This window comes from Aythya ferina (assembly GCF_964211825.1).
Source record: "Aythya ferina genome assembly, chromosome: 20".
Classification (NCBI taxonomy): domain Eukaryota; kingdom Metazoa; phylum Chordata; class Aves; order Anseriformes; family Anatidae; genus Aythya; species Aythya ferina.
In genome coordinates, this window is record NC_140318.1 from 1,678,466 (window position 1) to 1,702,551 (window position 24,086).

The 24,086-nt window shown below is 36.1% G+C and overlaps 1 protein-coding gene across 11 annotated transcripts in view; it reads left to right on the forward strand.

The window, feature by feature from the left end:
* Window positions 1-24,086, forward strand: part of DENND1A (DENN domain containing 1A) — a 190,621-nt gene that overhangs the window by 133,596 nt on the left and 32,939 nt on the right. For all 11 annotated transcript variants that reach the window (XM_084493738.1, XM_084493743.1, XM_084493741.1 and 8 more), the window contains 6 exons: window positions 12,204-12,305; window positions 12,872-12,959; window positions 13,513-13,553; window positions 15,316-15,387; window positions 16,465-16,521; window positions 22,612-22,743. In XM_084493738.1, the coding sequence (XP_084349864.1) occupies window positions 12,204-12,305; window positions 12,872-12,959; window positions 13,513-13,553; window positions 15,316-15,387; window positions 16,465-16,521; window positions 22,612-22,743 (492 nt within the window). The remainder of the gene's footprint in view (window positions 1-12,203; window positions 12,306-12,871; window positions 12,960-13,512; window positions 13,554-15,315; window positions 15,388-16,464; window positions 16,522-22,611; window positions 22,744-24,086) is intronic.

Consider the following 24,086-nt stretch of genomic DNA (forward strand, 5'->3'; position numbering starts at 1 on the left):
AGGTGAGTTATCAAAATGTAATCAATAAATGCAATAGGTATGACAACGTATAATACAGATATTTGGGCACACAATGCATTGTTAGTGACCTAGGTGATTTAAGGGTATTGTTATGATGTGCAGCATGGCTACTTTATTTCATTTATGAATGTTTCCAGATCCTCCTGAAGGAGGATTCCTAAAGATTTTCTTCCTGCTTGCAGGTTTTCTGTTGTTAACAGGTATTTTAAGTTTCTCTGTGTCTGGTACATCCAGCCATGATACCAGCAACTTGAGTCCTGTTACAGCAAAGATGGGAAGGTGCACAAGTTATTGATAGCATTTAGGTGGATACCCAAACGCACACAATACATTGAAGGTCTGTCTAGAGCTGGTTCTTATCCCTTTACACATAATTCTTGATGCTAACGCTTTCTGTGCATGGTACAAGCAGCTGATGATAAAAGAAAGATTCTAAGTAGTTTTTATTAATATTATTATTTAAATGTAAATTCAGTAGAAATACCAAAATTATAAAGAACAACAGCTTGTAAAATCTTTTCTTGTTGACACTTTCAATCTATGAGTTTCATAAGGAGAATAGAAGGAGGTACTCTGCCATAGAGATACTCAATAAACAGGACTCAGGCATATGCAATTTAATAGAGTGGTTTTATTTGTAAATTAATGTAAGCTACTGCCATTTTCCCTGCAAATTCAAGGAGTGGAAATCATGTTGATAACAGTAACTAAAAAAAATACCTTCCACAAACCATGGCAGTGAAATAATTGCAATTACTAATTTTTTGTTGAATTAGAATCTAAAAATTTTGAATTTTTGAAGGCTGCTTCAACAGGAGAAAGATGGACAGTGGTAGGCTGCTGGTAAAGAGCCTGGTCTGTCTGATCAACTCAAACATTCTTGTTGAGGTGCTGGAATAGTTTGCTATCCTTGCAACTCATTTTACAAAACAAGTTCCAGACTGAGCTCCACTTTCATGTATTCTCTCTCCATGGAAATTATGTCCTTTTTCTCATTTCAAATTAGATGAGTACAACAAAATCCTTATTTTACATATTTATTAACAAGGTTTTCATCCCTGTGGTATTGTAATTATCTTCACTGCTTTGTGCAAAGAAATTACAGGGAGAACTCGCAAACCTTTAGGAGGTTTGTGTGGTCACTTTTTCAAGCATTATTGCTCTTAGCTGTATTCTTCTTGCACATCTCTCCGCCAACCAGTATTTACTGGCATTCCTTCCATACACTGCTGATAGCATTGCTTCTTTTAATTCTGAGATGAATTGCATTGCAGACCTCAGGTAAAGTTCAGATCCCTTTGGGTATGTATTGTTAGAAACCTGATGTGTGAAGAAATGATGTTGAGCCCACTGTCTGGCATGCAGAGGGTTAATGGAATTTTTAGCATCACCAAAAAGTATTTGGTCAGGTACTCAGGTGCTAAAAATTTTCTTAGCAACATCAGTCACCTAGGAACATGATCATCTGCTGTTCTGGGGTAGAGATTACAGAGCTTAATGATTAGCTACTATAAGCTGCAGCTGATGCCAGACTCTACCCCCTTTACACCTAATTAGCCTCATTAATGAGCTCTTCTGCTCTCCACAGAGAGGGCTTTCTCCTTGGAATAGTAGGCAAAAATACCTCACCCAGGTAGATGTGCTGAAACCTTTAATTATTGCCCACACCTGCAAAGCCTTGTGTCTCTGACAGCAATATTGCTTAGCTGAAATTGTGCTTGTTTACAGTGACCATGCTACAAAGTATTAACTCTTTAGCACCATAGGAATTGTTTTTAAGCTTTGAAAGTGTTTATATACAGTGTAAATCTAAGCACTCAGAGATTTCATACTTGATAAAGTGGGGTATATTATGAGCATTTGGGGACAAAGGGGAGGTGTATGTGACAAAAATGTTTTTTAGAAGTTCTTGAGTATTTTGGTGAACCCTGAAAATGAGTTTGAATTGCCGTTGAATGTCAGATCCTGTGTTACCAGAGCTAAGAACACTGTTAAACAACTTTCATTCTGTAGATGTTCAACTTTTACAGGTGGAGGAATCTATTTTACAGTGCTAAAATTAAAACATTGGAGGCAAAAAGCACATACACAAATCGATTGGTTTAGCAGACAATGACTTCTATGTGCTAATAAAGTGTTCTGGTGTGATTCGTAGCTATAGCAATTATTGGTAAATGTCTGCTAAATTGTAGTGTTTACATTCTTAAAATTTAATAGCTTTTGTTTTCTTGTTTGTTTTAATGCTAAAATAGCTATGTAACGTCTTGTTATATGTGTGTTTGGGTCAAAGCAGTTATGCCCATGTAGAGCAAATCTGCATCTATGTTTATTAGGTGCTCAAAAGGCAGCTCAAGCTGGCGCTTCATTCAAGGTTTTAATAGGGGAAGTTCAAAATGCTGATTTTTCAGTCCAAATACTTCGGCTAGTCAGTAACTTTTTCCTTAGCAGCAATCTTTCCTGGATTTTTAGCAGGAAATGCCTGCTGTGAAAATGTCTAGCATCCATCACGTAGATACTTGGTGCCTCCAGGAAAGAGTTTAGTCCAGGCCTGCGGCAGTGTTCAGCTCCCGTGAAGCTGGGACATGTGGGCAGTGAGTGTTGTACTGCTGCTCCATGCTCATTGTCGTGGCTTTCTCAGCTTCTGGCCTGTCATTGCAGCAGCCGTTCAGCAGATGAAGCAATTGCAAAGAAAATCTCATGTTTTAAGATGCGCAGATTCTGCAGGCAGCTGTAGTAACAACTTGTGGTTCTTTCTGAGGGAGTTTGAGCCAAGGAATTTTTTTTCCTAGAAATTCGTCTTCTAAAGTGAATATAAGATAGCGTGCCTTCCTAGTGCTGGCCTGGAGTGGCAGAGCTTTTCAGATGAGAAACTGCGATGTTTTAGTCAACTGCCTTTGCCTAGAAGGTATTCCTAGCAGAGTGCTGAGCTAATTTAAACTAAATCGTTAAGGTTAAAAAGGAATCTGGAACATGAAGCGTAAATTCATACAGTTGAAAGACTATTAAGAAACTGAAAATAGGGTCTTAGAGCTGTGAGGTCACCACGATAATGGATGCTATTATTAGCTCTTCTTATGAGCATGTGGATAAAATTTGTTTTACTTTGTTAGTAATGAAAATAGCATCAGGCCTCCCCAGCCAGGCGTGCTGTACTGCTTTGCGTGAGCTGCAGAAATTCATGGGCTTCTTTTCATGAATGCAATTTGAATTGAATGCCAAAATAAAGCATCACAATGAATGATTATATGCAAAACACAAATATTTGGGTGATGTTTCATCAATTGTGAGTTCTTCTTATAACTGTTACGTGAATGGGACTGAAGTTTGTGGAGCCTTCTGGCGGAAACCTTGGCAGGCTCAGTCCTGTTTCCTAGGTGAGAAAGCCTGAGGTTCCAGGGCAGGTGAGAAGGGCTTTTACAAAATCAAAATTATCATCAAGGCCATGTGGGTCTGGAGGGGAGCGAAGTTGGCGGTTTTGGCCCAGGAAATAGCTGCCCATCTGCTCTCTGTCAGAACACGTTAGAAGTGCATCTGGAGCTGTGCCCCCGAGTTCCAGCTCCGAGCGGTCATGCGGCTGTCTCCACGACAACTCAAGGAACTGTGTAAGCTGCTGTGCTCCGAGCCAGATGCTTCTCTGCACATGTGGTCTAATTAGATGGCATTTTTCCCTTCACAAAAGACTTGAGAAATTTTGCATGGTTTCCATGTCAAAAATGCGTAGCTAATATAATGGGAGTTGGGAGGAGCCGTGGCCAAACACTAAATAATGACACTTGCTGCGAAGCTGGGCTGCGCTGCGCAAGCTGTAGGTTTGCAGTTACGCAGAACAAATTCCCCTCGGTTGCTTCATCATGGATTGAGGAAAACCTCGGGGGGAGTGGTGAAAGGAAAAATCTGCTTTTGTCATCCTCACGCTGGATGCAACTTTCTCTTTATGACTATCAGGAAACATTTGGAGGGCCGAGACAGCTTCCCTGTCCTGCAGTCAGTGTTGGCATTACACGCTGCTCTGTCTCAGAAGCTGTTTTGTTTTGGTTTTAATTTTCAAAGCATTTGAATAAAAACTGCAGGAAGTGGGATGGAGGGGAGAGCCCAAGGAAACAAAATCAATTCTAATTAACCAAAAATGGAACTTTATAATTTGGCAGGATCTTCAACCTTTTGTTATTTGGGGGAAAGGGCTTCATTTAGTATGAATGATAGAGGAGCCCTGTTACAAGTAACAGAAAAGCAGCACACCTTTTGTGATTGTACTGGTGTGGCTTTTTCTCCAAGTCTGTCTTGCCTTCTCACATGGTAAAGGCAGAGCCTCGCTGTGACAAACCAAGAGTAAATAAATGGTAAAATGAAAATAAAGAGTTCTCATTCACTTTAAAAGAGAATGCTTTACTTTGCTCTTTTCCACCTGTGAAGAGAAGCATCTTGAGCTGTTGTGGATTGGTTGCCTTAGTTCTTTCTGGGCCTTTTTTTTGTGGACATGAAATAGACTGATACTTTGAGGATCCTGCAGTAGTGTTAGTGGTCTGGCAGGGCCCAAGTTCCACTTGTTCCCAAGAAGAGATGCTGTTGCATCTTTAAGAGTCTAATGACATAAGCTACTGCTTTATAATCCAACTTATACAATAAGCAACATAGCAAGCATACATGTGTATTAATTTATGTGTTAATCATTGACCTTTTTCCTGCATTGCTAATCCAGTACCTTTGATTACCCTGTCTTGGGGGACATGACAGATTCCTTTTCTAGCTGTGTTTTTTCATGGCAGTAGTTGAGGTTTCCGCACCAAATTATCAAGTGGCATACCATGATGGCAAATCAAACCTCAGCGAGGTCTGTTATAGTCATAGCATTTACTTTGCCAGATGCTTTATGAAGGAGGTGACATAACGTGTCATGTTATCTTATATCTTGTGCATTCGTATATCTACCAGAGACTAGATCTTGCTAACTCAATGAAAATTAAAATTCAATTCCATTATATCCATTGTACTTACAGAGAGGTGGTTTTGTTGTTACTGAGCTGAGAGCAGGATTTGCTTGGCCTATCTTTATGACTAAAGCTTCTATTTTACACTGCATTACTGAGGTTAATTTTTATTCTATTTCTGCATCTATATTAGCTGCATATCAAAGGTATTTCCGTCTTCAAAAGAGCAATTTGGTTCAATGTCGTTTTGGGTGATCATCATACAAAGGAGTAAAATGCATTGTGCACAAAAACATATTTTCATCATGTTTTAGTGGGTGAATCCTGGAAGCTTTACTGTTTTGGATGAGTTTCAGCTTTTTGTGTGTATCTAAGAAATCAAAATATTATCATTTGTGACCTCTAGGTGTATTGAATACATCTTAATCACTACCAGTCATTTATTATCTTTGCAGAGATTCTTCTTTTAAATGATATATCTATTATCGTATTGAATTTTAGTAAATGAAACAAAGAAAAAAAAAAGCTCATCGTGTATCTCATGGGAAATACTTTGTGTAGACTGACTTCTGTATTTTGTCATAGTATAAAATAACTCATGTAAAGAATTGCTCTGTAATTTTTCTCCTTTTTTGTATTGTCACTAATGCTCTGTAATAGTTAAAATAGCAAAAGGCTTCTTTATTATAGGGAATCTGAATTGGTAGCCGCTTTGCATGCAGAACATACTAGCTTCAAGCTTCAATGGGAGTACTGCTCATGGAGTGATTGCAGAACTAGGCCCCAAAATTACCTTGCCAGCTAATGATAAAATCGCATGCAGGCCACAGGGGTTTTTGTGGAATAAATATAAGAGTGGAACAATATACAGTACACATTATACCAGTAATTTAAAGCGTATTCAGGACAAAGAGAGAGTTCCTGGTGCAGGCAGCATCATAGAGATTTGCTGTATCTGATAAAGATTAGGTTTCTCAGCTCGTAATACCATACTATTACTTTTCTTTTGTTAGTCTTTCAACACCTACACTCATGCATTGACACAATATCAAGTAGGAAGAGGAAGAATAGCCTTGTATTTAAGGTACTGAACAGGGATTAAAGAAATTTCGGTTCTTTTCCCTGCCTCTGCCAGAGACTTTTGTGACCACATACAAGTTACTTATTATTTTCTTGCCTCTATTCTTGATCTGTGAAATGGTGATTCTCCCCCCACCCTCCTCCCCACCCCCCAGCACTAAATGCTTTTTTGCTGGCATCTTTGCACTTTGTCTTCCAGGTTTGTTGCTTGAGTTCTGGAGGCATGAGGCTGTATTTGTTGCTTGGGGAGAGAGAATGGCAGGCTGGTGGAGGGGATTCAGAAATCAGGGGAGGCAAGCCTATATAAACACTTAGAAAAATAGCTTGCTCTGTTACATGAAAGTCGTTTTATAGTTTGTGAATAGAAGCTTGTGTCATTGTACTCCATCCAAGATGAAATACCAAGTATCTTAATAAATTAAAAGGGGTCAAAAGGAGAAGTGGAATGTTGCTATGTGATTTATTTATTTTTTCCAATGACACGTTTTGTTAGTTCCATCTTTTATTTAAGATTGGTTTTAGTTCAACATGTGCCGGATCCCTTAATGGTGTTGGAATTTATGGGCTGAAGTAATGTATAAAGGGTTGTCATTGAACTTCTGCTGCATCTATCAGTATCTGAATTGTTTTTCTTACAACATTGTAATACAAATAAATCTTATTCTGTATCCATAATATAAAGGTTTCATAGTAATTTTAATACACCTAACATTTTTGGATCTGAAGGTATTTTGGTGCTGTAGAATTGATTACAGCTTAATAATGCATTGCACAATGATAATACTGTAACAATTTTAGCAAGAACATAAGCCCTCTTGGCCACAGAGTTCTAAATTATAGTGTTAAATGAGATTTTGATGAAGATTGAATATCTGCATATTATATTTTTATATTTGAAATTGAATTGTATGTTTAAACGTGCTTCATCCTAGTTGGCAACCTGCTGGTAAATAATAATGATGTCTTCAGTGGTTGTAGGATACACATTTGTGTCCTTCCTGCAGATGCTTTACTGTTATTTGAGTTTTGCTAAGAATGTATTGGTTGATATGAGTCTGCTTTTTTCTACGCTGTCTCAGAGCTCCAGTTGGTACCTAGTTTTGTAAAGGGAATTGTGTGAGAATTTTGAAAATACTTGAGGTCAAATCTACTTGTGAAAACTAGATCACTGCTGCTTTTCAAAAGGAGGCGTGTGTTCTTGTCACCTAAGCATTACAGAAAAACAAAATAGCCCTCTATGTTCCTGCAAGTTTTTCTTGTTTCTTTCTGTTAGTGCAAGGTGAGTTCTACTTCTTTGTAGTAAAATCAGGAGAAAAAATAAAAACAGCAACAACAAAAAAACAACACTTCCGTGGCTATTTACTTCAGTCCAAGTTAGGAGCATGGCGAAGAACACTGTTATTTCATGCACTGCAGAACTTCTCTGTCTCCCAGCCTCTCCTGAGTTGTCTGCCGAGGGTTGTTTTATAAAAGAAAGCTCCCAAACTGCTGTAATGGCAATGCTGTTGCTGTAGGTGCATATACCCATGATCCACAGCACAAGTAAAAGGAAAGTTCTGACATACGACATTTTGGAGGAGTTGTTAACATGATTAAGTGTTACGATTGGTGTCAGTGATTTGATTGACTTGCTGTCATCATTTCCCTTTTATTTGTCCTTTAGTGATATTATTACAGATTATTACAGGAGTTACCAGATAACATGCAGAAGAATGACAGCTGTCAGAGAGAAATTCCAATTCACCAGCAACTGTAAGGGTTGAGAATTTAGGGCAATGTATCGTTTTGTTTGATCTTTTAATAAGATTTATAGTATATATACTGCAAATACTATTAAGAAAAGAAAAAAAAAAAGTAAAGATGTTCACTCTTGATGTATTCTACCAGTGGTTACATGCTCTAGTGAGGAACATGATAAAAAGCCACAAATTGGACTGGTGATAGAAGTGGGCATTTACATGAGACAGTAAGTGTTTGAACAGTACAGTCTGCATTGGTAAATACATGATTTTGAAATACTTTTCATGATTATGCTTAGAAATCCTAATTTATCAGACCTGGTAAACTGGTCTCTTTTTGAACAGACTCTTAATTTACTTTTCTTTAGAAGAAGTGTGGTCAAATCTCTGAGCACGTGATTTCTTTGTTCCTGAGCAGCATCTTGAAATGCTAATAAAGCTCTGGTACCATTTGCTTAATGCAGAGTGTTTGATCTGTGCTTTCTTGATTCCATTATGACTGAGGCAGATGCAAAGAGCTTTCCTATGCTGAACGGATGTCCTAGTTACGGGAGGTTATTTGTCGTTGCAAATGCAAGCTGAATGAGCTGGTGTCCTATCAGGTGTCTGTCACCAATTTCAGATTTTCTTTATGGAATCCTGCTGGCTGACTGATCATCCTTCTTCAGCTGTGATGAGCTAATCTTTCCTTGACATTGTAATCACAATTCTTGAAAGGTCTGCAGAGCAGTTGCTTGCCTCTGGTTGCTGTTGCATCTGACGTTGACATATATGTCCAGATCAGTGGCATCGTTCTTGTATCTTAGTTTTATTATAATGCTGGATGGAATTAAGAATGATTATTCCTAGAATATCTCTACAGGCTTTACTTTGTCACTTGCTACACAACCAATTTTAGTAAAGGATGTGGTTATTTGCAACCTCTAGTTAGTAATAGTGATACATGAATCTCCTACACATCATTGTTCGTGCTGTATGTTTGGGATTTGGCTGCACAGTATACTGACACTAGAGTTATAGCTTGTAGACTGTCAGATTGTCAACTTGTTCTGCACCTTTAAATTCCACCCACATTTTTTCATTTCATGGCTAGTTTACAGAGCAGCTCTAATGGGTTGTGTATTTATTAGAGAGGTTTTGAAAGAGCACCTACGTGGTTTAAAGGCATGCATACAGCAGCACAAAATTCATTACCCTGCACCACATGCTGACCATGATAATGCAAAAGAGATTGCATGTATCTTCCAAGGCATAACTTCTGGGCTGTCTAAACAAAGTCTTCAGTATTTTATTTATTTATTTTTTTTACCTTTAGAATTGAGCTTTAAAAATCGTTGCTTGTGTAAGAGACTCTCACTGTTGACCTAATTTAAACCTTGTCTTCGTTATGTTCATATTTTCCCCAGCAGTCACATGCTGTCTTTAAAGCCCCATCGTCCTGATGCGCACTTGGGTGTCCGTTCTGTTGTATGAGAGTCAGGAGTGTCAAGATGCCCATGACTTACCTGATCACCTGTGTGTCTCTCTAGAAGTGTCGTTCTTGTTTGCCTTTGTCACCTCCTCCAAGTCCTTCTCTAACCTGTGCTGTCTTTGCTGTCCCACGTTTTTTTAGTCTTTTATATTCACTGTGAGAGTTATTGCCATAGCCAGATAGCTGGCTGCTCTGCCAGTATGATAAATCAGACAATTCAGACATGGTACTTCTCTCACTGGCAGCAGCTATCTGCACGAGTTCCTGTAACTTCTTCTGAAAGAAAGTTTTGCTTTCTGAGGAAAAGTGGTTTTCCTGAAAGTTTGGGGGTTCATGAAATTTTTTACAGCTTAGCTGATCAGCATCAGGCTTTTGTGGCTTTTATAAATATGTAACAGCAGGTTTCATGAAACTATCGGACAGACTTAAATAAGTCCTAGCCTTCTTTCATTTTCCACTTGCTGCTTTTAGTAGATTTTAAGCATTATTTTAGAATGTAACAGAATTCCAATTTAAAAATAGGGCTGGCAACAGATCAGATGTGGGCTGAAACTTTTCAGCTTTTTAGGGGTCATGAGCTAGCAGCACTGCCCTGATGAACTTCATTATGCCATATGAATATAAAATATTCATATAAAGGGAGATTTGCACCTACTTTTTCAATGCGTCTGGGAGTCTGAAATCCTAATCTTACAGTTTCTTTCCTTGTTTTAAGATTGCTGATAATATTTCTTTGAAATGTGTGAACGTATGTATTTAAAAAAATATAATATTTTTGGGATATACTTGAGATATATATATTAAATATATATTTGTAGTATCCAATATTGCAGATCAAATCGGTTTCCTCACTGGGTCGCATTGTGCAAACATTTAAAACATTTGTGATGCCATAGCTTTGCTTCAATTATGCAGTTATAGTTGGAGAGAAGAAAATGAAAATTTAAGGTGTTTATAAATCAAGGCCTAAATTCTAATTGTTGGAGATAGCAGATTTAGGAGTTGATGGGTTTATTAGGACATCATTGTAATTGTTTTATGTGTGAGCAAGACCATTGATTTCACAAAATATCTGTGATTCTCAGTGTCCCCTCTCATATAATGTCATTTGTCAGTAAAAGCAGAGCTGATTAGCTTCATAATTTGCAGTTAACTAAATCTGTCAAGAAAATGGTCTTATTGTCCACCTTGTCTTTTTGTAATGAAGCTGTGGATGGGGGTTAGCAACAGTGTGTTCACCCTTGTGGGGGTCATGGAGGATGGAGGGTACTAATGCATTGTAAGCTGAAAAGCTCACGCTTGACCTTGATGATAAAAGTTCTTCCTGTCATCCAGCAGCAGTTGAGCCTGATTTGGCTCTTAAGAAGTCAAAAGGTCTAATCAACCTAATGAAGAATCTCAATCATTAGTACTTTAGGGAAGGAAGTGTATTAACACTCTAATAATACTGCAGTCCCTCAACTGCCACGTGCGCATTTGTAGGAGCAGTACGGAGCTCAAATGAATGGGGAGAAGCTGGTGTCACTGTGCTTGGATGTACAGGAGAGCAGAGGAAGCTTCTGCTTGGCAGAGCATGGTTCTTTCCAGTGTTTGGTCTTGGGACAAACACTGTAGTTGTCACATAAGGAGTCTCCTTTCTTTTTCAAAATCATGGAAATTCTTTGGCCCCAGGAAAAGGTGAACTGCCCTAAAAGAGTGACTCCTCTTATGGAAAAGCACCCAACCTGTGCACAGGTTTTTAGGCAATCAATGAAGATGGATCTTTTTCCTCCTGTGAAGAACAATCTGTGACAATTTGTTGACTGCTGGATTAGGAGTGAGATATATGATGCACCATCCTGGTGATTCTGGTGGTCCAATTCACCATAGGTCATGAAAAAATTATTATTATAGTATGATTATTTGATACCAAATAGCTTCTTCACTTTCCTCATAAATTGCATTAAAGACTGATATAAGTGCTTGCACCATTTGGCTATAACGGCAAGATAGTTAGGTGGCCACAGGGTGGCTTCCTTCAGAATCTCGTGGGGAAAAAACAATGCTCTCAGGTAATGCTGTGGCATGGGGTTTTGAGCAGTCATATTAGAGGCCCTGCTACCTGGACTTTACATACACAATGGTAAGCTGTATTTCTAACATACATAAAAGCTTTCAGAATTAAAATGATAACACAATTTTTAAAGAAGATGTTTTTGGTGTTTTTTTTTTTTTTTTTTTTGCTATCTAATATTGATTCTAAACTCTCAACAGATGAAAAATCCAAATACATTTTAATATGGCTATGAAAAACCCTCCATATTAATTATACATCAGTATAATTTTATTATGCTTTGCTACTTTCTTGGTTTTAATTCAGTAAATATATTTCCTTGTTATGCTGAGTATTTGTTGAGTGGAGGAAATTTGTGCCCTTATGGCAGATGCACAGCAGACTTCAGCATTAACATAACTCATTAAAATAAGATAAAAGTAGAGCTGCAAAGCAATCTCTGTCTTTTGCCAACAAGGTTGTGAAAAAAGGAAATTTCACTCAATTCGATATATGAAAGTCTAATCTTCCTGAACTGTGGAGAGAACAGAGTAGACGTTACTGACTTGTTTGTGCAGGTTAACCAGCTGGGTCTGAGGCAGCTGAGCAGAATACACAAAATTTGGGTGACCATGTGTCATATTTTGGGAACCTTAAGTAAAATTACCTTCTGAGATGATGAAAGGTTCACCTGTATTAGCAAAACTTGCAGAAACCAAATGTGTTTTATATTGATAACACACAATTTGCCACAGTTTTCAACCTGTTTCTCAGTAACATGGTTAAAATCTGAAAATAAACTGCAGTTTACTGAACTCTTTATAAGTTTTATTTATCTATGTATTTTGGAAGGGAAGTAAATAAAATGGGCAGTGGGTTCATATGTATTCAGACAAAGCTTTTTTCAATACTTAATCCTCTGAACTTTGCAGGGTGAACCCATCACTTTTTGTGAAGAAACATTTGTGTCCCATCGTTCTGCTGTCATGAGGCAGTTTCTTCAGAATGCCATTCAGCTTCAGCTCTTCAAGCAGGTACTGTCTTAATTGTGCTAATATAGAAGCAGATTCTTTTACAGTACAACTTCTTTTTGTTGTTGTTGCTTTTGTTTTTACGTTCCTATGTGTTACTGTGTTCCTATATGCCATGATCTGTCAGCCACGTAATGAGGAAAATTCATGTAGTCAGCAGCATCTTAATTCCTGCCTGCTGGCCTTTCTCATGTTCAGGTGATAAGGCTTTATGTATTTTAAGAGATGTATTCTTCCCCCTCCAAATATCTCTGTGCTCAATTTTGGTATTAGCATAGCTGGACCCAATGTATCTGCTATAAACTTTGTACAGAAAACATTTTACTGTTAAATGTGGTATTACTGCTACAAAAAACCTGAAAAACGTGTATAGACAAACATATTTCTTTAATGAAGTAGCATACCTTTTTGAATTGGTAAACATTTTGCCAAATTTTGTTGTATTTTGATTCTATGTGGGATTCCTTCCTGAAAAGAATATTGTGCTTACTGTTGAAAATGCAGAATAATAAAATCTTTCTGAAATTTAAGCGATATGTTTAAGCTCTCTTTTAACGTTGATGTTGTAGTTCATTGATGGCCGCCTGGATCTTCTTAACTCTGGAGAGGGCTTCAGTGATGTTTTTGAAGAAGAGATTAATACCGGAGAATATGCAGGTAATTTCAGAGCCTGTCCTGGTTGTGGGACATCATGACATAATGGGTCATTATGGTTGTTCACCTGTGTAACAATCAACAATGATCCCTTTGTAGGCTGAAGTATCATAAATTATTTTTTTCTTTCCTCTTTAAGGAACTTTGTCTGAGTAATGTATTGTAGTTTAAATTAAGTTCATTTGGCTTTACAAAACCTCATCTTTACCACTTGCTGAAGTACAACTGAGAGAGTTCCTGCAGTGTAGGATACTGAAAAAACCTTGGCTTTATCCTGGATCACCTCAAATTTCTTTTACCAAACTTAAAAATCTCAGCATTCTCAAATGTCTGAAAGACAACTCAGATAAACATAGAAATTCCTCTCAGCAAGCAAAAGAAAAACTATAGATATCAATTTTTGGTTTTGTTGTTTAAATTAAAATGATTGTTGTTCTGATCTGTAGTATTCACGTTGCTAGAACCACTAAGTGCTAGCACTTTGAATTTCTATCTTGTTTCCCGTTTGGTACCATTATAGTCTGTTTTGTACTTTTTTTCTTGTGATTCTGTCTAGGTAGTGACAAATTGTACCACCAGTGGCTCTCTACAGTAAGGGTAAGAACACAATATTCTTCCAACAGATGCTCTAACTCTTACTGGACCGTTGAACAGTTCTATATGGCTGTTAACCTCTATCCCCATGAACAAGACTAACCTGTTTCCTGCAGTGTTTAGCTGTGACCAACTTGAGTTTAGCCGTGAGAAGCTAATGCACTCTTCAGGTGAAATAAAGAACAGAAGAAAAAATACGCTAAAAAAAGTCACTATAGGAATTCTCACATTTTTTAATATCACTATATACCTGCCTTAAAGACAGGTAGGAGTAAGTTGTCCTTTCAGAAAATAATGTGTTTTTTTTTTTTTTCTTTCAAATAGTAAAGAAAAGGGACCATTAATAAACCAATAAGCAGTTTGTAAAGCTAAATGGTGTGAAGTGCTGAATGGAGGCAACACTATTTGGATGTTTGTTTTTTTTGTATTACTTAAGTTTAGTGCTCTAGTCCTATAAATTAAAATGGAAATACTTCTAGAGGATAATATGTTATTGTAGATAATAATTGACACCTGATTTTAAAAGTCTCTTTTAAACCAATGTGATGTATCAAAAAATAAAATATTTCTCTTTTAAGGGTATGAGTCAGTAGGAAAGGTTGATTTGTTTTGTGACTGACTTGTTTTTTTGCAGCATTTCATTTGCCTTTTGTCCTTGTTATGAAAGGAAGTATTTTCCTTATAGAAGAAGCTGGGTTCAATATTATCTTGATAATTTTGAAGTAACCATACGTTATAATTGGAATGTGAAAAATTCCATCATATAGTTAGATGGGTAAATATACATACATTATATATATTAAATGCATAGGATGACAAGTAATTTTAAAATCATTGGAATGGTGACAGTTGATATAAAAATCTATGTAATTACATTTGGCATTTCATAACTTTTGTTAAAGATTAACTGTTCTTTTACATTAAGTGGTAAATCTTGAAACTTTTTTTTCTGCATCTGGTGTCTGGAAATTCAATTTTGCACTGAAATCAGGAAACAAAATTTTCTAAGATTTTATTCTTTCAATTTTACCCATCTCCATTATATATCAAATAAGGTACTACACGGCAACATTCAATGATTTTATGGAAGATGTATAAAACACCAACTAGACTAACAGATTATTCTGTATGACATATTGCTGCCTTATGACTTCTATCATGTTCACCACATGCAATTCAGTTTTTCTAGAATTCTTTATGACTGTAGTCATATTTATTTTTCCCTCAGTTTATCCGTTTATCAGCTATTTAGATCTTAGAAAGGCAGCATGCTTTTCATAATAGTGCCATGGGATTGTTAAAAGGAAAATTTTAAAAAGATCTTATTTTTTCAGACTGAATGTGCAGGGTTTCCTGAAACTGAATTTTCTGCCTCAGATACTAATTTGGTGGGATACTTTTTTCTTGAATATGTTTAGGATTTTAATGTGATATATAGGACACTCTTGAGGGTGAGTAGAACAGTCATAGAATACTTTCTTATGAGATGACATCTAGGACAAGTGCTCTTGTTATTAGGAGAAACTGATGCTTTTTAATTTGAAAACTTCTGTATTAGACAGACCCAAAGTTCCTCTGGAAAAACAGATAGAAAGATTAAATATGTTGTTAATTGTGTTCTTTTTCTTCTAATTTACAATTTTAATACCTACCTATGCTGATAAACATGGTTATCACTTTGCTAAAGTCAAGAATGGTGTTAATGGACTGCTGTTTGATTTAAGGAGCTTTAATAAAATTTATTCCATTGTTACTATAATTATAGAAAGGAAGTGGAGCCATTTTAAATACAGTAAAGACCAAGGCTAACCCTGCCATGAAGACTGTCTATAAGTTTGTAAGTATCAAGTACTGGCTTACTGCTGTGATAAGAGTCTAATTATGATTCTGTTTTAACCTTCCAAATGAAACTCAAGACTTAAATTCATTTTTATTGGACTCACAAAATTACTTAAAATATTCGTTCATTTCTATTTAAATTTTAAATGGAAAAGTCATTTTGAAATTTAAACATAATTGAAATGCAAAAGAGAATGAGAACTTGTGATTTCTTTTGTAAGTATAGATGAAACATTCTATTTATTAAATAGAAGTATTTCTGGAAAATGGTGCCTATATGCTCTACTAAGCAGCTCTACCATCTCATCATTACTCAGTTGGAAATCATTGTTACCTCAGGTTTCTCTGCTTGCAGCTACATCGAAATAAGGGAATCCTCTCATTTTCCAAATTGTTCCATCTTTTCTAAATGTCAATTAATTTTCCCTAGAGATTTCTTATACCTGCTTATTTAGGTTCTGACTTACAGAGTTGCTCTTTAAATGAAAATGTTTTCAGTTCTGTTAACAAACAGCTAGTATGTTTCTGTATTGTCATGCGTGGCTGTCAGCTTCGCTGTGCAAGATGAAACAACATAGAAACAAGTGAGGATTTCTATAAGACCAATTTTAGGAAATAATGCTACAAAAAGCATTGGAACAACTATTCACATTTTTTTCCTGTCATTTTCAACTGAGAGAGATGAGTAGGATGAGATTGACTCTACTAAATGGAACAGACATCCAGAATACTGCAAGGAGGAATTTTGCAGGCTTACTATGACTATTGATCGTTAACTCGTAGCAAAGATAAATACTTAGAGTGGAAGACAGAGGGTGTGGAATGTGAAGAAAAGAAAGATGTCTCTGGCATCAAAATGGAGAAAGCAAAATTTCTGAGAAATTGAATGTGTGCTTATTTTTTATTAGTAGTATTTTAGCTTTCTATTTGTTTCAGTATGTTTTGAGTATCCTGTTTAAATTTTTTCCTAGCCATTTTTAGTAACTGGAGAAGGTGAATCTTGATGCACTGAAATCAAGCATTGTCACTGCTGGAAATAGAAGGGGATTTTAACTTAAATTAATTTTTCATGCAGGCAAAAGATCATGCAAAAATGGGAATAAAAGAAGTGAAAAACCGCTTGAAGCAAAAGGTACTTGAAGTTCTTATTCAAAATGTATAAGCACCACGTATGAAATACTTAGCCACAAAAAGCATTATGTGATCAATAGGAAGCTGTTTGATACAGTGTTGTTAGCACACTTCAAAATGCATTACCAGCTGTCCTGGATTTTTCACACTGTTATAAATATTCACAGACAAAAAAAAAAAAAAAAAAAACTGTCTTCAAATACATTAAGGTTCTGACTTAAACCTACAAAAGCCAGAAAATTGCGTGTTCTGTTTGGAGTGGTCCTCTCCTGTCCATTGTGTTGGGGCATTGTAGGGACTCTACATGAACTGGGAGATCCTTCCTACTGTAATGGCAGTGAACTTTTTTCCAAATGGCATATCGTTATTTCTACAGTAATCTCTCATGAAAAATATCATAGTCTCCCTCATTGAGAAAAAGCTTTATACATTTCATGAGCATATACTGTAAAGTTTAGGCACAAAGGAATTAAATTAGAATTGGTGTTCATTTCAAATCCGATTTTTTTAGCAAAAAATATTCAAATTATTTGTTGTTCTTTGAATCTGTTTTTGTTTGTAAACAGTGCAATTCCAAGAATGCTGAATTGTGTTTGAGGAGAATTTTGCCCAATGCTTGTTGCTCCTTTTAAGCCAGAAGCATGGTCATTTTGATGCATATTTTATGGATGAACTGTTCATTCTGATATAGGTTTATTTCATATATTCTATTTATTTTGTGCAGCAGAGCTACTAGTATGTTTTAGAAAAACAAGATAGCTAATCCGTTAGTATAAGTGAAGTTCTTATTTAGAATTTTTATTCAATTTGTTGCATAATAGTTGTGTTTTTTTTTAATCTATGCCATCTCAGTATTTTTTCACCACATTTCTAAACCATCATCTTAAGACAGCACTGCAAATGTTTTAGTACAGCAATAGAAATCTGCCTACACATGTCCACAAAATATTAATATGAAGGGACTGTTCTGTAACCAGGTTATAAACTCATGAAGTTAACTGCATGTACAACGCAAATACTGTTCACACTAAGTACTCTAGCAAATTGCTAGAGATTTTTGAGAAAGATAAGACTGCTTCAGATGTTTTTGGTTATATTTCATTTTTTCACATTTACTGCTTTGTATGTGACCATTTTGGGTGTAACATGAAAATATTAATTAGAAACATGAAACGGTTTTCTTGTGTGTGGAAATTTTTATGTTATTCCATGTTTCACTTCTGGACGTAACCTTCATGAATAATAAAATGTTTGCCCTTCTCATGTTCATTTCTAAAGCAGTTGGTGGTGTGTGAAATGACTGGATTGTTTTTCTGTATTTTAAACGCTAATATAATTGTATGTCATTCCGTGACATTTGTATAAAAGGCTGAGAAACATTCATTCATTGTTTTGTTCTATTATTTTTGTTTCCCTAGTCCTTCAAGAAACAAACATTCTTTTTTAAAAACACATAACATCTACAAAAGCATGGCCAAATTTCACCTGCTTTACTGTATGGCATCTCCATAACATATTTAAACATGCTTGTTCAACATATGCTTTCACAACAGCTTAAAAGACTTCTGTGAGTAGTTGATGCATACTACTCTACCTCTCTTTCTTCAGTAAGTCTGTTCTTTTCTGCCCTATTCTGTTCTCCATTTTAAGTGCAGTATAAGAAGATAAATCTAAAAAGAGGTGTTGCTCTAAGGTGATAAAAATAACAAACTGTTTTGGCCACCTTCATGTATTCTTTTTTAATCTAAATATTCTGCTTATTTGATAAATCTGTTAGATGAAAATTGGTGAGGATTCACTAAGAATGTTGTATTTTTCATGTATTTACTTGCAGCATGTGCAAGTGTTTTGTGTTTGAAATTCTGGTGGTGTTAAATACTAAATTTTGCAAAATTTGGGGTGCTAGTCTTTCATCTTCCGTGGATAACCTAAGGTTGTTTTTAAACTGAACTTACTGTCCACTGCATTTAAAAATATTATTTTCCATTATTAATACAAAAAGTATGCCGGCCATTGGTAAGGAAGTCAAATATAAACATCTTTTTTACAGTTTTCACTGCCAAATATGTGCAGCTTCTATACAAGATAGAATTTAAAAATGCAATAAAGCTAGAGGTCTGCTTCCTACAACTCTGCATAGCAATGATGACCTCTTAAATATAATCAAGAGCCCATTTTGCCCTTGGTCTGCTCCAGTCTTGGGTTTGAATTGCAAATGGGAAATGCAGGATTGACCTGTTGAGAGGTCACTGTGGCGTGTGTAAGGTCCTTCTTTAATATGATAGTAGAGATTGAATGGGGCTCTATTTCCATCCCTTGTTCATTTGTGGTACAGTATTTCAAAGCAACAGAAATAGTTTTCAGAGGATTCTTATGAGTGGTAGCAAATAATTGTTAATAGATACAGCATGGTAGCTGTATTTTTTATCTGTTACAGTACCTTTTTCTTCTTTTTCTTTATTTCTGTCGTTCTTTCTCTCTTTCATTCTTTTTTTTTTTTTTTCCCCTTTTGTGAAGGCTGCTTTTTCCATTTCACAAATGGACCATGGTGGTCAAGTCACTTGGTTACTGGCTTGTTTGAAGCTTAACTACATAGAATTAGGAAGAAGGAGGAATGCGAATAGTACCGTCCTCAACTTTCAGTAAGGAGAATGTAACTTACTGAAAGCTTATGGATAAGACAATTTGTGTAAATGGTAGGGCACTTGGCATTAATGTATTCAACATTATTTTACTTGCTAGAGCTCTGTGTGGCTCTAGTTAATGTCTGTTATCAATGGGCTGTTGTCAGTGCTTTATTATCAGTACAGCTAGAAACGTCTCATTTAGAGGTTTATAAAATAACCCAAGGAATCCATCTAAAGGTTCTGGCATAAGTTTCTCGTGCTTCTAGTAGATGGTATTTGTATTTCGCTATATAAGGTTCTGAGAAAAATTAATAATGCATATTTAAGCTGATGAAACCCATATTCAGCTTAAACTACATATGCATAAATACATCTTACTCATGCTGTCAAGTTCCTCCTCTAAAATAAATAGGTAGCAAAAACTATTCCTGGACAGACATTCGTTAGGGGAAGCACAATCTATATGTGGAGTTAGTTGTGGAGATAGGTAGTTGTCATTCTCTTTTTCCAGTAATTAATAAAATATTTTTTTTCCTCAAGCAAAAGGTCTTTTTGTGTTTAATAATATTCAGATTATCCTTTCTTTTCATTAAAGCGACCCTGAGGCATTACTAGGTTTTTGTATTTCTGGAGAATCTTTTTGAGCAATGAACATGTTTATCACCTTCCATTTTTTTGGCTATCTGTTTTGACAGGAATAGGACTAATGCTTTTTGTTGTCTTGAATAGTATATATGACTTCGGGTAGTTTAGGAATGTCTTGCTGGCTTATACAAAATCCCACTTCGGGGACATGTCAGAACTGAGCAGTCAGACTTCGGACATACCTGTGCAGAACGATGCATTGCAGTACAAAGAACTGCTCATGAGCACCAGCCAAACAGCTACACTTACACAGCATGGCTTCAGGTGGAAGTCTTAACAGTGCTCTCAAAAGCGACATAGAAACATGAGGCAGCTTTCTCACTAGAAATCCTCTCCATCAGATGGCATGCACATGCCTACCCTTTTTTTCTGTTAGTACTAGGAATGGTGACTGCTTTTTTTTAAGGCCATCCTGTGCTATGGGCCACTGTAGTGCTTCGGTTGTTCAGGTGCTCAAACTGAAGAATTGCTCTTACAAGTAGACATTTGCAAGCCCTGATATTTTACTGAAACTGAAGTTCAGAATCAGTTTCTCCTGCTTTCCTGTTTGAGGTTTTCTGTCTTGTACTTCCCACTGATTTCTGAATACCTGTATTCAAAGTCTGTTAGTGGACTGCAGGTATGTCACAGGTGGCTGTGAAAGAGAGTTGTCTACTTTCCGGTTGTAGAATTGCCAAACACTCTGACATTGAATCATTGCAAAGCTACGTGGGACCCTTATTTGGGACATTTAAAATCAGGTTTCTGTTTTTATTTGATTCAAAGTGAGCTTCTGTGAAGCACATTTTGCTTCGATGACTGAAGTCGTGCTGTTGATTTGTCTGCTTCTTTGGAATTTTGAAAAAATGAAGAGGTGTCAAATTAGTTAATTCTCGTATTTTATAAAATAAAAAATAAAAGGATTTTTGACTGAAATCTGCTGCAGTTTCTTTGAAAGACTGTATAACAAACCATGGAAATACAGTTTAGGAACAGGTTATCTTTTTTTTTTATTCAATTATATCATCAGAGAAATACAGCAAATCTGTAGCAATAAAAGCAGCAAGGATTTGCAGTGATCGTTAAACATCTTAGGGGATTTTGCTTAGTGGCTTAAGCTGTTTATATCTTTATCTCCTCCCTTTCCAACTATTCTTATGCCCATACTTTTGCATCTGTTTCTAAGTTTTTCTAAAATTTTGCCTGTTTTGGAAGGTGCTTTGCTTTCCGTTGATTCCCAGCTGTCTATTGCCATGGTTGGGGCTACAGCTCCAGTGGAAACTTCGTGGTGCTTGGAATGTTGCCTGCTCAGTACAGGTCAGGTGTCCTCCAATATGCTAGACAAATTTTCGGTATGTGCAGAACAGGTCTGAAGCTTGGTGTACGTGTAACATGGCTATGCATGTCTAGAAATACTTAAATGAGGTTTTTATTTCATTTTGTTACGTTTCAGAAGAGACTCTGTTGCTGCCGTAGTTTAAGCCAGATCCCTTGGTTTTCTTGGTTTTCCCTATTGCTGTTCTGGAGCCTAAGTAGGAATTTGACAGAAACTTGTGTTTCTCATCATTGAGTTGTTCGGGGTCTCTGTTACTAATTCAGTGCACTTTGTAGTATTTTATAAAGACAAGGCAGCATTGTGCCGCTGGTGGAGGGAGAGGGGAGGAAAAAGTTTTTCTCTCTGGTTTGTCCTTAAGAAGTTGTTAATTTCCCCGCGATCCTTATGCCCATATTGGTGAACCAGTGCTCTACCAGCTGGATCTAAAAAGGTCTCTTGGCTTCTCTGTGGAGCAGACAAAGCCCCTTAGAAAGTCCATCCAGCTTTTTGTTTCATTTGACCTAAACACATTAGGTCAGTCTGTGTCCAAAGGAACCATTTCTAATTGGCCATCAGCTTACATGTCTCATTATTGTACCTTAGCAAGACGGAAACTTGAGGGGGCATGTCAAAGGTCAGTGAATCAAAGCAATGTCTGTGTCAGCAGCCAACCTTAGGTCAGTCTTGCAGAGCTACAGTGTGTGCAGGTTTCTCTCTATATTTACCAAGCATTATTTCCTTGACATTGTTGCAAAGAGATTTAAGGTTTGGGGCCCACTGCGTTAGAGAATGTTTCTCAACTGACTTTCAAACTCTTCTGCTTTACTGATTCCTTATGTCTGCATGCCTTTGTCTTTTTCAAAACCTATGTTAGACATACCATACATACACTTGCCAAGTCTTGTAACCTAGGTTGATGGGTCACTTTACTTCTGAAGATGAGGAGTAATGTCAAAAGCAAAGCAAAACAAAACAAAAAAGCATCCAGCTAGGCAGCAGTTTGTTTTTATACAATCTCCTGAAGGCATACTCAGTATACACAGACTCAAAGATGAAATACAAAGCTAACTAAGCTGTGAGTTTGATCTCTCCTTGCCACTTCCACAAGTAATTGTTCTATTACAAATCATTCTGTGAAGTACATAAGTAGAATTACTGTTTTCATTTAGGTTTACAAAATAACAGAATAGCACTGTTTCCAGGTTTCTGTTAACTTTGTTCTTAGAACGGGAATGTTTGGTTCACTGTATATATTTCCTGGCTTTTTCATGTTTAAGTCAGACATTTTATTGAATGTATCTGTTTGCATGCAGCATTGGTATTTGGAGGAGAGAATGGTTGTGTACAAAACCTTTGATAAAGTACAACAAAATGTTTTATTCTATTGATTTTTCCTTTTCTGTTCTTTGTTTTTATTTCCTAACGTCAAAATGGTTAGCCAGTGTTATCTAGCGTCTCCATTGTGCACCCTACCCTTAAACGAGAATGTTCTGAGCCATGCTATTCACCTTTTGCTACCATACAGGATGTTGCTGAGAATGGGTGTTCTACAGCACCAGAGCAGTCTCTACCAAGGACAGCACCTTCTCCATTGGTTGAAAAGAAGGACCCTAAACTAAGAGAGGACAGAAGACCAATCACAGTACATTTTGGTCAGGTATGTGTTGGGGTTAGGTTTCTTTAAATTGTGTGGCTCAGGAAAGAGCAGAAATAGTTCAGAGAAAAGTCAAAATAATAAATATGCCATTTATTTCTTTATTTTATGCAACTGAATGATATTGTTACAGGTTTATGATTGTTGTATCTGTATAAATGGGATTCTAAAACCTGATTTTCTGGGGCTTGCTGATTCCTTTTGTTCATATGATGATTTTGAAGAAAATAAATTCCAAGTTAATTGTGGGCAGGGAAAAAGGCATTATTATTATAGCAATTTTAAAAAGCTATTGTACAGTTGTTTTTTTATTTTTATTTTTTGGTATGCAAGGTACTGTAGTCCTCAGGATTGAGGATGTGTCATTTAAAATGTTCTCTGTTACCTAGCCAGGTCATTAGTGTCAATATGGAACATCCAACTAGTAAAGAATTTTAACGTTCTTTGATAATTAAATGTAATAAACAAAAATGAAAAAAATCAAATAATAGCTTGTGTACTCTGTATTTCAGTATTGACAACCAAGTTGTGCACGTTAGTTACTCTTAAAATGTTTCTTTCAACATGTTTGCAAAAGAGTGTTGAGAGTTTTAGTTGTGTTTTTAAGAGCTATTTATTTTGAAAATGCTTTTCCGTGATAATCACAGTAAATTCAACATAAAGTGTTTACTATTAGTTTGCCAGTATTACTTTACTCAAGAATAATATAATTTATTTGCATTCCTTTCTTTGTCTTTGTCTGTTTTGATAGTATTATGATTGGAAAACAGAAGTTAATGTTTTATTTCTTCTAAGGAAACACAGTGTGACTATAAAACAATTGTATAATGAATGGGAACTATAAAATATGAAGCAAGCCAGATTTTCAGATAAGTATTTATTAATAGAAACAAGTCAGTATAACTGCACTGGCTGCTTAGGTATTAGGCAGAAGTGCATAAGATATAATCATTGCTCAGAGCAATGTTGTCTGTATCGTTTCAGAATTTGATTCATTTCTTTCAGAACTTTTTTGAGTGTGCTAAATGTAAGTTCTTGGAGGCTTTTTTTTTTTTTTTTTTTTTTTTTTTTTTTAAGAGATTCTCTTCCAATTAAATATTTGCAGTAGCAATTTATTTTTCACTTACTTTCTGTGCCAATACAGTTGAAAGGAATTGGGGCTACTGGAGAAACATAGCCATCTAGTTCTGGCAGGAAAACATGACATTTCATTTAGAACAGTCAAAAATCTGATAATATTATGATCTATGTTCAGGTTTTGCCTTTAGATTTTTATGAAGGATGGTTCAAACATTTTGGTAGATTTCTGAAATATATTATCAAGTGGAAACTGTGAATTTAAATTC